Raw genomic sequence first — 17,248 nt, 5'->3', positions numbered from 1 at the left:
CTCCTGTAATGTAATCTGTCATGAGATTTATGGACACAGACCATCATCTCAACTTCACCCCAGCTTTCTGCAACAACAAATGTACATTGTGAATGTTTATGCTAGTCCTATATTACACTGCTAGCATATTAAGAAGTAGTTGGAAAAACCAACTGAACAACTTTGACTTTATGATTAGAATCTTTGATCGAACCCTCCTTAGGGGCCTCTCAGGCCGAATGTGTTCTTGCGTTAAAAAAGCAAGATGCAGTGCAATGGTTGGAACATAATGCAAGTGTTTGAGAGGCATTTTAAAAATCTAACTTTTAATTTGACATTGCATCTTAAATATGCAGTGCTGCTACTCAAGATGCTGAAAAAAAAATGCTGCACAACAGTCAAAGATGTCTGTCTAGTGCATGTTCAATTAAAAAAATATTAAAAAATAGAAAGATATAAAAACACGTTTGGTGTGAACGGCCCCTAAGACTGAAATTTTGTCCCATGTCATGTTCATCAACCTAAATATTTCTTCATAATGCCCTTTGTGCAGTATGATACATACTCGGGAAACAAGTTCTATAGAATCTACCTTGCTAGACACCCTCTACATGATGATTGCATGAGCATGTGATATAATAAGCCTGTAGTCTACATGATGATATTTGTCCATAAAGCAGTCCCTTCATATTTTGTCTTGGCTGTAGACTTCTGGAAATTTCATTTCACTGCAGAGATGTTTGAAGAGATTCTTCCAGCTATTTCTTTTTTTTTTTTTTTTTTGCTCTTGGAGCTAACCGATTACATCATCCACAGTCCTGCTGCTAGCGGGCGGACAGGCACGTCCTCTGGCCAGTATTATTCAGAGTAGATATGCCAAGAATTCTTCCTCTTGAGTGATGATCTCATTCCTATGTTCAAATTGTGTGTTATCACCTCATCTGAGTTGATGATTAAGCTACTGGACAATCTCAGCACACAGCCGAGGTCAGAGAACTGCTCAATTTAGATACTTATCCATTTGTGTTTCATCTGTATTATTCAAATCATACTGACCAAAGCTCTCAAGGTTAGATATGCTGCCTACTAGATTTTGTAATGACAAACATTACAAACAGTAGTTTGCTACATTGTTGTCACATGACCTCAACACATTGCACATCTAATTCAGTGAGAGGAGATCTTGTGTGTGTCTGTAAATGTCAGGAATATGTTTTAAATTATGGTTGATATTTTGATTTATTCTTCACAATGGCCAAGGCATGGTGAACTCAATTGCATTGTGGGATGCAGTACCCTATACAAGAATGTACTGCAAAAATAGTAGTATGATGGAATGCTATTCTAAACATAAAACATGTCACTATTTTTTTCAAATAGCCTAAGTCTTGGGACTCAAATATGAAGCATTAAGAAAAGTCTAAAGTCTTTTTACTTTTTTTAAAATAAGAAGAGTTTGTTGGGTCCAGCTATGTGGAATGGTTGTGATGGAGTTTGAGTGTGGTGTACTTGTTCAAGGGAAGATGTTTAAAGCCAGAGACAATGAATTATTAATCAGTCTTGAGACTGGCCTCATAGAGCCTGTATTGCTCTGCAAGGTCAGAGAGACAAAAGGAACAGAGACTGGAAAGAGAGGCGTTGCCTTAAACTGCAGATAGTGGCTATATTGGGAATATCATAATACCATAATGCTTTATGTGCTGTATGTGCGTTTTATGTAAAAATAGGCTGCGCCCGAATTTGCGTTCTGCCAGAGTATGTACTGCATTTGATGAAGAACGAACTTCTCGGTGTAATTTTTGTTATTTTTTTTTTAAACAGGCTTACGTTAAGTCATTTTAAATAGTGCTGCAAACACTAATCGATAAAATCGATAATTATATCAATAATGAAAATCATCTACAATGAATTTCATTATCGATTAGTTGGATATCCTAACTGACATTTATATAGCACTTTTCTAGGCACTCAAAGCACTTCACATAGTATAGGGGGAATTTTCTCAACCACCACCAGTGTGCAGCATCCACCTAGATGATGTGACGGCAGCCATAGTGTGCCAGAATGCCCACCACACACTAGCTATTGGTGGAGAGGAGAGTAGAGTGATGTAGCCAATTCAGGGATGGAGATTAAAAAGCACTTTTACATAGAGAACAGGGGATTCTCCTCAATCACCACCAGTTGCCAGTATATTTTAATCTGATTATTGAAGTGTTTTATCTACTAATAATGTTTGTATTGTAGCCTACTACACATCAATGTAAGAGGTGAAACTCATGACATTGCTGATTCGAGTTCAGTGTAAGACTTCATTATTTTTACATAATGTAGTGTTAATCTCGTCAATCACTGACGAAAATGTTCGTTGACGAAAGGTTTTTTGATTTAGTCAATGATAACAAAGACGAGATGAAAAAAGCACATCATGACGATAATTAAATGATTTTATTAATTCATACTGTTGATGAAAATATGACAATAAAACTTATACTGCAAGATGTTAACAGTGCAAAATATAAACAGAAGAAAAAACATCTTGAGAATCTGTATATAGAAGAAGATAGTAGACATGGATTAATCTAATCCATTAATCCAGTATGTTAGGGATTTCTCCGCTTGAGCTGCGTGAGTTGAACACGCTGAACACCGGTAAAATGTACTACTTTAAAACAGGGTAAATACCTCATTCAAACACATCCTATTTTTACATGAGATTCATCAATATATCCACAACACACTGTATATGTAATATAACAACTTACATCTGCACAGTGAAGTGAATGAAAAGGTGAACTTGAACTAAATGACACGCTAGTCAGAATATGCGTAATTTGCGTTGCGTAACTTGTGTTGTGAATACGCAGTTTCCATAAGAAACACGCCACACGCAATGTAATATCTGTTCACAGAAAATTAATACGTCTCTAAAACATGAATAATTCAGAAGACAGGCTAACTTCTAAAAAGTAGCAAATACTTCCGTCTATACATTATTATTTCAGGAGCTCAGGTTTTTGACAGTATGTACATTAATATATTAATACTGTATGTTTGATATATGTTTACATTAGAAAATAGTTAGGCCTATACATTTTGTTTCTAAATATTTGAATGTTTGATAAAAGTTTGGTCTGTTACAATTTGACTTTTTTTTTTTGCATTTTGCACGTCATCATCAAGTAAAATATATTGTTATTTCTGTTGACTAAAATGTTGTCATTTTTGTCAGAGTAAAACAGACTAAAATTAATGAATATAACATGATGAAATATTGACTATATTTAAAGGACATTTTCATCAAAAAAAAAAATAAATGAACATGGCAGTTGATAAATCAAGTGAAACTGTAGGCCTAATAACACGGTAAACTAAAAAAATAAATGAGCAATAACGGGGATAAAATATACTTTATTAAACATGAAAACAATATGTACAAGAAGTCAATTTCAGAAGTCATACGTATTAGTAAATATGCACAGTAACTTCCCCTGACAACGTACTACATCACGATCGGTAAACATATGTGAAACGTTTAATTCAAAAGCTTGACAACCCTACCAGACAACATACTGTATCCAATTCAAAGCATTATAGCAGGTAAACAACTTCGCCAAATGGATAACAGATAAACATCCATTCAGACTGCAGCGATGCCATCCTGAACTGTGTGATTGTGACTGACTGAACTAAACAGTGTCCTCAACCAGAACACGTGACAGCCAGCACTTCTTTCCTGTGTTTACGGACATGATGTCATGACGCAAAGAGGAACGACATAAGCCAGCGATTTCACGCCAAAGCCGACCCGACAGCTCAAAATACAAATTATTTTTATAGGCTTACCGAAATGAATCTGGGTAAGGTAAGGACATTGTTTTGAACACTTGTTTTGATTGTTTATGTACTTAATCAGTAATGGCAATTTGTTCATTTTTATCCAAAAGATCTTACATAGTGCAGCTTTAAAATACTAAAGTTTATGTAATCAGTAACAGTGTACAGTACAAGCATATGTGTATCTAACATAATTATATCATTTAAAGCTGGGCAGAATTATTCATATTTCTATTCTGGTGGCACAATTGCCCACTGCTGGGTTGATTTTTATTCCCACTTGTGATGAGGAGGAGGGCGTGGCCGGGCCGGCTGGTGCTGAGTCAACTAATCGGTGGGGAGCTGGAGATGGCAGTTCAAGAGATCGAGAGAGAGAGAGAGAGAGAGAGCGAGAGACTCATCTTACTCATTAATGAACAAAACTTTTGGTTAAGTTTTACAAGTAAAGAAATGAAACTGTTTTGAATATGTCCTGAAAGAAATAATAATAAAAAAAATCAAACTGAACTTTTGATTCAGGCTTTGCTTAAAGTTTTATGTGTATAGAATTATGAATTCAGTACTGTAAATCGAACCAAATCCTAATGGCCTTTATAAATTGTTTTAAAAAATAAATCATATTTTTATCAAATACAGGAAATACAATTTAGTTTTTATCCAATTAATCAAAGATTAATCGATTATCAAAATAATTGTTAGTTGCAGCTCTAATTATAAGGTAACACAAGGTTGAACATTTTTTGAAAGCTAAAAAGACTTTAGGCTAATGCAATGGTTGTTAACGGTACATGATCCTTTAGTTTGCTTCAGTTTCTTGCACTCCCTGTTTTCCCACGGCATACCTAGAACCTTGTATTTTCTGAACCTGCATTCAGGCAAGTAGCATAAATACATTCCTGGACATACTTCACCCGGGAATGTGGGCATTGTCCACTGACCCAAATATATGACGTAGAAACAACAGCTTTGAAAAAATTCTACTCTGGTTTTGTTAAATAAGCACAATTTAACCACAAAGAAATAACTTTGTACTCTATATAGTGCTTATTGTTGAAAAGAGCCACCAGACTGAGGGTTCTCCACCTTTTTTTTTTATTCTGCATTTTGAATATGACGTCTTCCCTGCTTCGGGGGCATTATGGGATAGAAAAATGTAGAAACTCACTTTAAAATCTTGGCGGATGTAGTAGGCCTATGGCCTATGGAATGTTTCACATCTACTGTTTTTGAACACTGTGGATTCGGACATCCTACTCCATTGACACTGCTTTTGGCATACTGTATAGTAGGGAAGTATCGGACGCAGTCATAGAATACCCAGATGACGTGCTACATTTTCTGAAATGTGCAGTGTACAACAGAGCACTCCACACTGAGTAATGTACCACGTAATGCAATGCACTTTACCTGACCCTCCATTTCCAGTGTGACGAACGAATCAAAGAAACATTAGCACAAGTTCTTAAGTCATTATTTTTCTGGACTGTCAAGAGTTAAAATGTTTTAAAGGTGCACTCAGTAACTTTTTTTTTGTGTCATCTTGGACTTACAGTGACACCTAGTGGTGTGGATGCAGGATCATTCAAAATCAAGTTTTCAGTTACAGATGACAGTAAAGAAATTCAGTATTCAGAGTTAGCCATGATTAATTTAATCCAAGCGTGTCCAAGTGTCCAGTAACAAGATGGTTACTGAGATTAAACGAGTAGTATTCAGCTGGTCATGTGATCCTAAAACCGTTTAGGGCGCCCCTGCCTCATGCAGAATAAAACAGCTTTTATAAGGTTACTGATAGGACTAGAGTCCTCATCTCATGTGAGTGGTCATGATTTTATACATATGTTTCAAAATTACTATTAATTTCTTTGGGAGTAAAATTTTTTAATAGGAAAAAATACTGAGTGCACTTTTTAAGCAAAATTAGCTAAAAAATGCAAAATAACTAACCAAATTTCTTTCCGTGATAATTGGATTGATCTTTTTACACTTATAAAAAGCTTCTTACACTGTTTGTCAGCATGCACTATGTAGCAGTTGAGATGGTGTTGAAAACTTTCCATTCACTCACAAACATGTGATTTGCAAAGGACACTCTCTAAATGAATACAGGATAAACAGCCTGCCTTATTTTTAAAGACACATCCATATGCACATAGATACACTGTCTTTTCTATCTGTCTGTGCTGGGCTAAGCTCCAGCAAACATTATCTTCAGAGTAAGCTGCTTTCTTTTCATCTCGTTTAGTTAAATCACTCACAGTACCCCCTCTTATGGTGCGTTCACATACAACGCGAAGCGAGCATTTCGCGCGGCGCGATTACATACAAAGTCATTGCAAAAATGCGCGAATGACGTGACTCGAACATGCGAAATCGCTCCATTCGCGTATTGAAGTTGTAAAATTGGCTGTAACTTTACACAGAAAAGATGTAGTAAGTGATTTTATCACACTAAAATCATGTTAACATGCATATTGTTTACATCTTGTGGCTATTCTTTTGAAACAGTATTTTTACGTTCAAAAATTTGCCCCCATTCACTTCCAATGTAAGTGCCTTACTGTAACAGACTTTTTTGTTTTTGCTTTTGAAGAAAAGGAGGGACGGGGCCTGTGTAGCTCAGCAAGTAAAGATGCTGACTACCACACCTGGAGTCGCAAATTGGAATCCAGGGTGTGCTGAGTGACTCCAGTCAGGCTTCCTAAGCAACCAGTTGGCCCGGTTGTTAGGGTGGGTAGAGTCACGTTGGGTTAACCTCCTTGTGATCGCTGTAATGTGGTTCTTGCTCTCGGTGGGGCATGTGGTGAGTTGTGCGTGGATGCCGTAGAGAATAGCGTGAAGCCTCCACACGCGCTAGGTCTCCGTGGTAACGCACTCAACAAGCCACGTGATGAGATGCGCAGATTGACGGTATCAGACGCGGAGGCAACTGAGATTTGTCCTCCGCCACCCGAGTCACTACGCAACCATGAGGACCTAGAGCACATTGGGAAAGGATATTAAAAGAGATATTATTCTATGACAAATGGATTGTGTGGATCTCATCTTTGGACACACATTACACAGAACTTTTCAAACCAAACTTTTACTCTGAACATGCAGTGAAAGAATCTCGCTGCTAAACTTCTCCGTTATACTACACAATCACTGGCCAGTGAAATCTGAAGATTGACTTTTTAGGCACATTTTGGGTCAAAAATGCCTTTATTCACAGACAAACATTCTCCAGTGACATAAATATCCCCCCTAATAATGTATCAGCATTTTCTTGGGAGTGAGGAAAGATTAGGATAGAACATGCCTTCCTTTCTACAAGAATGAAATGATCATCAAGGTCTCTGATAGACGACACACAGCTGCAAAACTCATTGAGACATAGAAAGTAGTATGAGGGAGATGGCTAGCACAAACAGGTTAGAAAGCAAAAGCGTTCACGTCCTAAGGCCTTCAATGCAAAGGGAAAACTTTTATTCTATTTCTCTCTCTCTCTTACTGTGAGGCAGTACACATTCACACACAGTCTGTTATTCATTTCAGCCCTCCTTGTGTATCATGAACTCTGCGGTTCATTCATAGTGAAATCAGCACTGGGTTTTTTTCTAAATCTACCTTGTCTCACTTTGTCTCTCTCTTTATCCTTTTTACTTTCTTTTCCTGCACTCAAACACATTCCTGTCTAATTACTGACATATGCTCAGATTGTCTGTGGGCAAAATTTTCGGACTCAGAGACAGATAACAATGCGATCATCGACCGTGTCTGCCTTTTCAGATGGCTTGGGTCTGAACTTGCTGCCCCGTCTCAAATTATAACAAGTGTTTGATTCATTCTTGCCTTATTCTGTAAGATAGTACCAAGATGCCTGTTCAGTTCTGATAAACCTGTTTTATTTTTGAAATAAAGTATGCCTTAAATACCAAAGGAAAATAAAATGGGAATGTTGAAAATATGTGTGTTTTGTGTTTCCTCAGGTACAAGCGTGTTTTCTCAGTGGGGACTCATGGCATCACCACATACAATCCCACCACGCTAGAAGTTACAAACCAGGTACTCCATCTTTCCCTCTGTGTGATTTCAGTAGTTAATATGCAGTATTTGACCAACAGTGATGATAGATTAGAATATATGCATACTCAGAGGCCAATGTTTTTGCTTATCTTTGAGAGCATTGTCCATTTTACAGTTTCACTGATATGACTTAGGCCTTCAAGACAACATGAAATTGAAATTGACACTTTTTAAGATTCAAGCAAGAAAGCAAGATTCATGAGTGCACGTTATACCATACACATGATAGTCTGCATGTGAAATGGCTTTTCTTTTCTGCAAGGCTTATATATATATATATATATATATATATATATATATATATATATATATATATATATATATATATAATATTATATTATAGCCCACTTTTCCTGATTCGGTCAAATCCTTAATTGATAAAATCATGTTTCATGTCTTTAAACATTGAACATTTCTTAAATATTGTGTCTGTCTGTCTCCCCCTGTTTGGTCACTCTCACATTCTCTCTTTTTTCTTCTCCTCTAGTGGCCTTATGGAGATATTTGTGGCATTGCTCCGGTGGGTAAAGGCCAGGGCACAGAGTTCAACCTTACTTTCCGGAAGGGCAGTGGCAAGAAGTCAGAAACTCTCAAGTTTTCCACGGAGCATCGGACAGAGCTGCTCACAGAAGCACTGGTGAGAGAGACCCTTTTTTCATTTTGTTCTCCTCTTTCATTTTCTCTCATTTATATTAAATGAACAACCAAAGACATTAACTCATTTTAATTGAATACTTGCTGTGCAATTACATAGCCAAATACTGTATGTACCTGTTGTTGCTGTGATATCCTGGTGTTCCTATTAGGACATATTAATGGGACATTTCCACAAATGAAAAATTTCGTATCTTTTACTCACCCTCATTTCGTTTCAAATATGTTTGACTGTTTTCTTCTGTGGAACACAAAAGGAGATGTTTGCGGGAATATAAGCCTCGTTCATTCACCATTCTATGGAGCCCCTTAGAGCAGTGGTTCTTAACCAGGTCGCCGGGACCCACTAGGGGGCCTCAGCACACTTCCAAGGGGGCCTCAAGATTACTTAAAATTAATTTAAAATACGAAATATTAAACTAAATTTTTATTAAAAAAAACAAGTTTTTGAAATTGATGACTTGGACCAAATAATAAAGAAAAGCAGACAATAAGTGCCTAACATAGATGGGAACTCCTTCAATAATGTTTAAAAAGCATCCCAGGGTGATACCTCAAGAAGTTGGTTGAGAAAATGTCAAGAGTATATGTCTGCAAATTCTAGGCAAAGGGTGACTACTTTGAAGATGCTAAAATATAACACAGTTTTGATTTATTTTGGATTTTGTTTAGTCACAACATAATTCCCATAGTTTTGATGACTTTACTATTATTCTAAAATGTGAAAATAAATTATAATAAAGAATGAGTATTTGAAAACTTTTGATTGGTATTGTGTGAGTGTGTGTGTGTGTGTGTGTGTGTGTATATATATATATTATACTATATATATATATATATTATACTCTCTCTCTATATATATATAGTATAATATATATACATATATATATAATACTATGTATATATATATATATATATATATATTATACTATATATATATATATATACATACATACAGGTGCTGGTCATATAATTAGAATATCATCAAAAAGTTGATTTATTTCACTAATTCCATTAAAAATGTGAAACTTGTATATTATATTCATTCATTACACACAGACTGATATATTTCAAATGTTTATTTCTTTTAATTTTGATGATTATAACTGACAACTAAGGAAAATCCCAAATTCAGTATCTCAGAAAATTAGAATATTACTTAAGACCAATACAAAGAAAGGATTTTTAGAAATCTTGGCCAACTGAAAAGTATGAACATGAAAAGTATGAGCATGTACAGCACTCAATACTTAGTTGGGGCTCCTTTTGCTTGAATTACTGCAGCAATGCGGCGTGGCATGGAGTCGATCAGTCTGTGGCACTGCTCAGGTGTTATGAGAGCCCAGGTTGCTCTGATAGTGGCCTTCAGCTCTTCTGCATTGTTGGGTCTGGCATATCGCATCTTCCTCTTCACAATACCCCATAGATTTTCTATGGGGTTAAGGTCAGGCGAGTTTGCTGGCCAATTAAGAACAGGGATACCATGGTCCTTAAACCAGATACTGGTTGCTTTGGCACTGTGTGCAGGTGCCAAGTCCTGTTGGAAAATGAAATCTGCATCTCCATAAAGTTGGTCAGCAGCAGGAAGCATGAAGTGCTCTAAAACTTCCTGGTATACGGCTGCGTTGACCTTGGACCTCAGAAAACACAGTGGACCAACACCAGCAGATGACATGGCAACCCAAACCATCACTGACTGTGGAAACTTTACACTGGACCTCAAGCAACGTGGATTGTGTGCCTCTCCTCTCTTCCTCCAGACTCTGGGACCCTGATTTCCAAAGGAAATGCAAAATTTACTTTCATCAGAGAACATAACTTTGGACCACTCAGCAGCAGTCCAGTCCTTTTTGTCTTTAGCCCAGGCGAGACGCTTCAGACGCTGTCTGTTGTTCAAGAGTGGCTTGACACAAGGAATGCAACAGCTGAAACCCATGTCTTGCATACGTCTGTGCGTAGTGGTTCTCCCCCACATTTTTGAATGGGTTTTGTTTCACAGTCCTCTCCAGGGTGCGGTTATCCCTATTGCTTGTACAATTTTTTCTACCACATCTTTTCCTTCCCTTCGCCTCTCTATTAATGTGCTTGGACACAGAGCTCTGTGAACAGCCAGCCTCTTTTGCAATGACCTTTTGTGTCTTGCCCTCCTTGTGCAACGTGTCAATGGTCGTCTTTTGGACAACTGTCAAGTTAGCAGTCTTCCCCATGATTGTGTAGCGTACAGAACTAGACTGAGAGACCATTTAAAGGCCTTTGCAGGTGTTTTGAGTTAATTAGCTGATTAGAGTGTGGCACCAGGTGTCTTCAATATTGAACCTTTTCACAATATTCTAATTTTCTGAGATACTGAATTTGGGATTTTCCTTAGTTGTCAGTTATAATCATCAAAATTAAAAGAAATAAACATTTGAAATATATCAGTCTGTGTGTAATGAATGAATATAATATACAAGTTTCACTTTTTGAATGGAATTAGTGAAATAAATCAACTTTTTGATGATATTCTAATTATATGACCAGCACCTGTGTGTGTGTGTGTGTATATATATATATATATATATATATATATATATATATATATATATATATATATATATATATACACACACACACACACACACACACACACACACACACACACACACACACACAGTATAATATATATATATATATATATATACACACACACACACACACCTGGATATTAACCATAGTTTTTGCCAGAGATCTTGTTTTTACTAAAGTATTATTGTAGTAACCTTGACTGTAGTAGGCTTACCATGTTGTTTTTGGCAGAAACCATGGTTTTACTATAGTAATATTGTAGTAACTATGGAAAGTAACAATGGTTTTTTGTTTGTTTTTTGTTTTTTGGGTGGAAATCATGGTTTTAATACAGTATACTGTATCCAAATAGTAACCATGGTTTTGCTATAGATTAATCATGGTTAATCTTGAGGTTACCATGTAAACCATTGTAACCAAAAAATTATGATTTTTATTACCATTATTTTTGTTTTCCTGTATTATTTCTATGGTGTTACTATTAATATCATGGTAGAACTATCATGGTAAATTTATTGCAAAAGAATGCAAACTATTATGAATGAATGCAAAATTTATTTGCGAGGGAATGCAAAATTGATTTGCGAGGGAATGCATACTATTGTGAGGGAATGCAAAACTATAAAAAAAATAAATAAATAGAAATCCAGCCCTGTCCTCCTAAGGGCTAATACCATTCTCTTTCATTGTACGAAAATATTTTTTGCAATGAAAGTGAATGGTGACCGAGGCTAATATTCTCCGTAACATCTCCTTTTATGCTCCATGGACAAAAATCAACAGCCTACCTGTTTAGAATAACATGAGGGTGAGTAAATGATGACAGGATTTTAATTTCTGGGTGAACTATCACCTATTCTGAAGCCGAACAGGACCCCCTCAAATCAAGCCCGCCCTTCAGTGGAGAATGAATGCCAGTTCACTAACTGGTTTCAATACACTGACCCAGTCTTTTTAATATTTGATCTTGTCTGACGCTTCCCTCTTTCTGCTCCACAGAGATTCAGAACAGACTTCTCAGAGGGAAAAATCACCGGAAGAGTGAGTATGACCTGGGCGTATGCACCGTTTCTGAAATGAAGCAGTTTCACACTGAAATTCAAATATGAATGTGCCCTGTTTTATTACAAATATCCCAAAAGCATTAATTCCAATCATGTTTTTCATTTAAACTGCTCAATGAGGACTTTGAGACATTACAGACATTACTGCATCATTTTCTGTCCCAACATAATTTTCTGCGGTATATACTGTAGCTGCTTTGAAATTATGTGTGTTGTGAAAAGCGCTACACAAATAAAAACGACTTGACATAACCAAACATTCCTCGCTTAAAGGAGAGGTATTCATTTCTCAAAGGAATCTGTTTTGATTTCCCTTACTGGTTGCAAGCTTTTATTCACGATGGTATTTTGATTTGGTGCTAATCCTGATGTTTGGCTGGTCAATGTTTCCTCAGCGCTATAACTGCTATAAGCATCACTGGAGTGACACACGGAAGGCTGTGTGTTTAGAAGTGACGCCAGGGGGCATTGATCAGATTGACCCCAACACCAACCGGGTCATCTGTTCCTATGACTACCGCTGCGTTGAGGGCTTCGCTGAGGTCTCTGGCTACCAGGGCGGCTTCTGCATCCTTTATGGAGGCTTCAGTAGACTGGTGTGTGTTTCTGTACTGTACTCTAACAAGGAATTAACTTCATAAATGCACACTGCTATGTCATTATCTTAATCAGTATTATTGTCTTGCTTTCCAGTAAAAAATATCTAAAGATCTTGTTTATTTTTCTCACCCCATTGGCAAATTGTTCATTCTTCTTTTAAGCAAAAATCAAACAAAATTTATTTAGGTTTATGCTTTTAAAAAAAAAAAAAAAAAAAAAAGCTATTTGCAAATGGTGTGAGAAAAAAAAATTAATTCAAGATGTATTCTCTGAAAACAAGTCTTATTATCCTACTGTACACATTTGCTTCTCAAGAAAATGTATGCTGTTTTAAAGGAATTCTGGGTTCAATACATGTTAAGCTCAATTGACAGCAGAGCATGTGAGCGAAGCGGAGCGGATTGACACTCCGCTCAATAACCCGCTCATGCTCACCGGTAAATAAACGTCTGCTCAAATCCCGCTCCGACATTACATTTCTTTGTAGTATACTTGGTTACAAACAGGTACACGGGGGTAGCTACAGTGGCCCAAGCAACTGCCCCTTTGCCCACATGGGCTGAGGTGCCCCTCTGGGTGAAATATAGACTATAGGCCGACATCTATTAAATTATCAAATGATTAGTAATGTACACATCTGAAATTGTGTGATTGTATTGTTGTGTTTTTGTATATAAAATCTCGCTGTTTATTTTGGACTGGTTTACAACAGCTGTTAGATAATCAGGTCAACCAGACCTTCCTTATCATTTGTAATCAGTCAAATATTTCTCTGTTAGCAAATATGTCATCAACATCAAATAATACCTTAAAAAAAAAATCAGTTCTAAATTACCATTATTTACTTTAAACAAGTCATCGAACACACCTCTACAAGTGATAAAACATATGTGCGTTGGCACGGAAACTCGCATACGCGCAGATTTGCGCTTTTCAGTTTAAACTGGACCCGAGTGATAAAACCGACCCAGAAAACCACAATCTTTTCAACTTTAAAGTTTGTTCGAGACGTTTATGGCAATAATTAGGGGTTCAAGCACTTAGCACTGAAACCCTATTGTAATTGTTAAGATTTTTATTAGTATTATTAGGGGTTCAAGCACTTAGTGCTGAAACCCTATTGTAATTGTTAAGATTTTTATTATTATTATTATTATTATTAGGTATTCAAGCGCTTAGCACTGAAACCCTATTGTAATTGTTAAGATTTTGATTATTAGGGGTCCAAGCGCTTAGCGCTGAAACCCTACTGTAATTGTTAAGATTTTTATTAGTATTATTAGGGGTTCAAGCGCTTAGCGCTGAAACCCTATTGTAATTGTTACGATTTTTAGGGGTTCAAGTGCTTTGCTCTGAAACCCTATTGTAATTGTTAAGATTTTTATTATTATTATTATTATTATTATTCCGACATAAAACTGATCGGGCAGAGCAAACCGTAAGGCCTAGAGACTTGAAACTTGGTCAGATGGTAGTAGTTTTGCTCGCTACTCAGAAACTCAGACTCGGCGAAATCAGTCAATGGGGGCGCTACAGCGATCAAAAACGCGAAACTGCTCATAACATCTAGACCATTGTCGTAGAATCAAGTGCTTTATACAACTGGAATCCTTGGCTCAAACCAAACAAAACGTATATCTCCGATTTCATTTCCGCCTATACACATTTTCCGTCATCTTGGATTTTTCATAAAACCTACTTTTGCGAACTAGTCCTAGGTTTTTTTGTCCGATCGGGACCAAAACAGTGCCAAATGATTCTATGGAGTCTCGATATCAAAAGTTATCAAAAAAAGTTTGAACTTTAGACTCGAGCTAGCTACGGTATGCGAAAACATCACAAGTAGGAGTGGCCAATTTGACGTAAATGGCTATAACTCTTGAAGAAAATTATAAATCTTCACCAAACTTGGCATGCTTATGTAAGAGGTCAATCTTTGGTCACCCAGAAAAGTTGGCGTGGTTTTGCCACATGGTGGCGCTATAATACCAAAAAAAACATGAAAATGGCTGTAACTATGAAACGGTTAATCCTATTGACTTCAAAATTTGCATACATTGTCTTTGTCTCAGATTTCAGCAGCTATTACACAAGGTTAACAATGACCGATCGGAACGAAACTTGGTGGACCTATTTGACTCTTGGTCTGAGAGGGTTGTGCAAAGTTTTAAAAAAATCGGCCACTAGGTGGTGCTGTCACGATTTTTGTAGGTGTTAATGGTTGTATATAATGCAGTGTTGTGAAAAATCAGAAGTAATATATATCACCTGATAGCTCTTCTCATTCTAAACAACTTTGCCTCAAGAAGCATTGGTGTCTGTCAAACCGTTCTGTAAATATTTCAGATAATGTTAAAAACCTACTTTTGCGAACTAGTCCTAGGTTTTTCACCCGATCGGAAGCAAACCAGTGCAGAAATATACTCTGGAGTCTGATTATCAATAATTATAAAAAAAAAAGTTGACAAGGGGTGCCAAAACGTTAGAAAAGGGTGGGCCATTTTTACTAAAATGGCTATAACGGCGAACGAAATGAGATATTTTCACCAAATTCGGTACACATGTGTATGAGCTCAATCTGAGGTCACAGTAAAAAACAAACGGGGAGTTTGGCCACTTGGTGGCACTATAACAGGAAAAAAACATGAAAAGAACTCTTAACTACGCAACTGTTAGTCTGATTCGACATGCAGTGTCTTTGTCCAAGGTGCCATGACTGTCTATGAGGACATTGGCATATCTCAAAAAACATGGCCGCCATCGGCCAATGAAGTTTGAGCACCTATTAGACAAAGTTACCAGAGGCTGATCGATGCAAAACTTGGTGGGCCTGTTCAACTCCTGGCCCTAGAGGTCTGTGAGAAATTTGAAAGAAATCGGACACCCTTTACCCTTTGGTAGCTATAACGGTGTCATTTAGAAAATGGGCGTGGTCAAGTGTACAAATATACCCATAATTCCTAAACAAAAACTCAGAACTTCACGAAATTAGCTGAGCACATGCAACATATGATTCTAAACAAGCATGCAGACTTTTAAGGAGATCGGACCATAGGTGGCGCTATGAGCTTTAAAAAGCTTTAAAAACCATGTATTTCCTTAGTAAATTGCTTGTATTGGCTGTAAATGGTCTATTCCATCTATGATCTAGGTGGTTACATGCTTGCTAAATATAATACCTTTTTACGCATGTGCTTAAAGGCCTTAAACTGCTTGAACCCTATTAATTTGGTCTATTCCATCTATGATCTAAGTCAGGGGTTTCAAACTGGAGGGCCACAGTCCAGCAGAGTTTAGCTCCAACCTTAATTAAACACACCTGAAGCAACTAATCAAGGTCTTCAGGAGTGCTTGAGGATTACAAGGAGGCATTTTAGAGCAGGGCTGGAACTAAACTCTGCAGGGCTGCGGCCCTCCAGGAACTGAGTTTGACACCCCTGATCTAGGTGGTTACATGCTTGCTAAATAAAACATAATACCTTTTTACACATGTGCTTAAAGGCCTTAAACCGCTTGAACCCCGTTAATTGCTGCTCACATCTATATTGAAAACATGGACTAGTACCAGGAAAAAAATTGCAGGTGAAAGTGAAATTCATAATTGTTTTTCAGTTGCGTTGTCTCCACGGAATGATTATTGATTTGATACATTAATATGTTTCTGATTTAATGCTATCAGACTTTGGGTCTGTAAATTAAAATGAGCAATTTCTCATCCTAATTTTGTGTTCAGTTTTAAAGGGTGTATTAAGTTATCCAGAAAAGAGCAGTGAATGTTTTTCTCTTTTTCAGTGTTGTTGCTTTATTAATATTCCCAAAAATTTTATATGAAGGAATTGTATGCAATCTAATTGACTGTGGTTATTTATATAATAATTATTATATTAGTAGATACCATGTGCCCCCTTTGTTTTTCCATGATATTTTTAAAGCATTATAAAGTGAATCTGGACTTTATATGCATCAAACAATCATGTCTTGTGCATGCACTCTTTATATGTACAGCAGGGTTTAACCATGGATTTCAAATATATATATTCGATTAAATCATGTTTAATGATCCTAAAACAAATACAAATTATTTAATTCACAAATTACACTACCTTAGTTTAAGAAAAGTTTTTTTTTCTAATGTTCAATCATTTATAGATTTTTTTCTCTGTGCATGAATGCAGCAAGTGATGATGTTATCTTCAAACACTAATCTAGAGTCAGTTTTTTTTACGTTTCACATATGGTTAAGGTGCGGATTTGGCTTTGGGAAACTAACCAGCAGTTATGTGCCACTTTATCCCGAAGCAGAAATCGAAAGCTGGTCGATTAAGTAAGATAATTCCGCAATTAAATTCTCTATGCGAGAGCGGAAATCTTTACTAATCATATTATCAATTGTACAATGGAGGCATGAAAGCAGAATGCTGCACCTGCAAATTAGGACACACTGATCTGCAAGTTCATACATGTTTATTGGTTTTGATGCA

General features: G+C 36.7%; 1 protein-coding gene across 5 annotated transcripts in view; it reads left to right on the top strand.

Moving 5' to 3' along the window:
* LOC127434713 (dnaJ homolog subfamily C member 13-like) overlaps positions 1–17,248 on the top strand; it is a 73,318-nt gene that overhangs the window by 11,323 nt on the left and 44,747 nt on the right. For all 5 annotated transcript variants that reach the window (XR_007896075.1, XM_051687618.1, XM_051687617.1 and 2 more), the window contains exons 3-6: positions 7,788–7,863; positions 8,372–8,521; positions 12,103–12,144; positions 12,563–12,763. Coding sequence is in view for 4 of the 5 variants with exons in the window: in XM_051687618.1 (XP_051543578.1) it covers positions 7,788–7,863; positions 8,372–8,521; positions 12,103–12,144; positions 12,563–12,763 (469 nt within the window). In the remaining variant the exon portion in view is untranslated. The remainder of the gene's footprint in view (positions 1–7,787; positions 7,864–8,371; positions 8,522–12,102; positions 12,145–12,562; positions 12,764–17,248) is intronic.

This window comes from Myxocyprinus asiaticus, chromosome 44 (genome assembly GCF_019703515.2).
Source record: "Myxocyprinus asiaticus isolate MX2 ecotype Aquarium Trade chromosome 44, UBuf_Myxa_2, whole genome shotgun sequence".
NCBI lineage: Eukaryota > Metazoa > Chordata > Actinopteri > Cypriniformes > Catostomidae > Myxocyprinus > Myxocyprinus asiaticus.
This window is presented reverse-complemented; position numbering and strand designations above follow the sequence as displayed.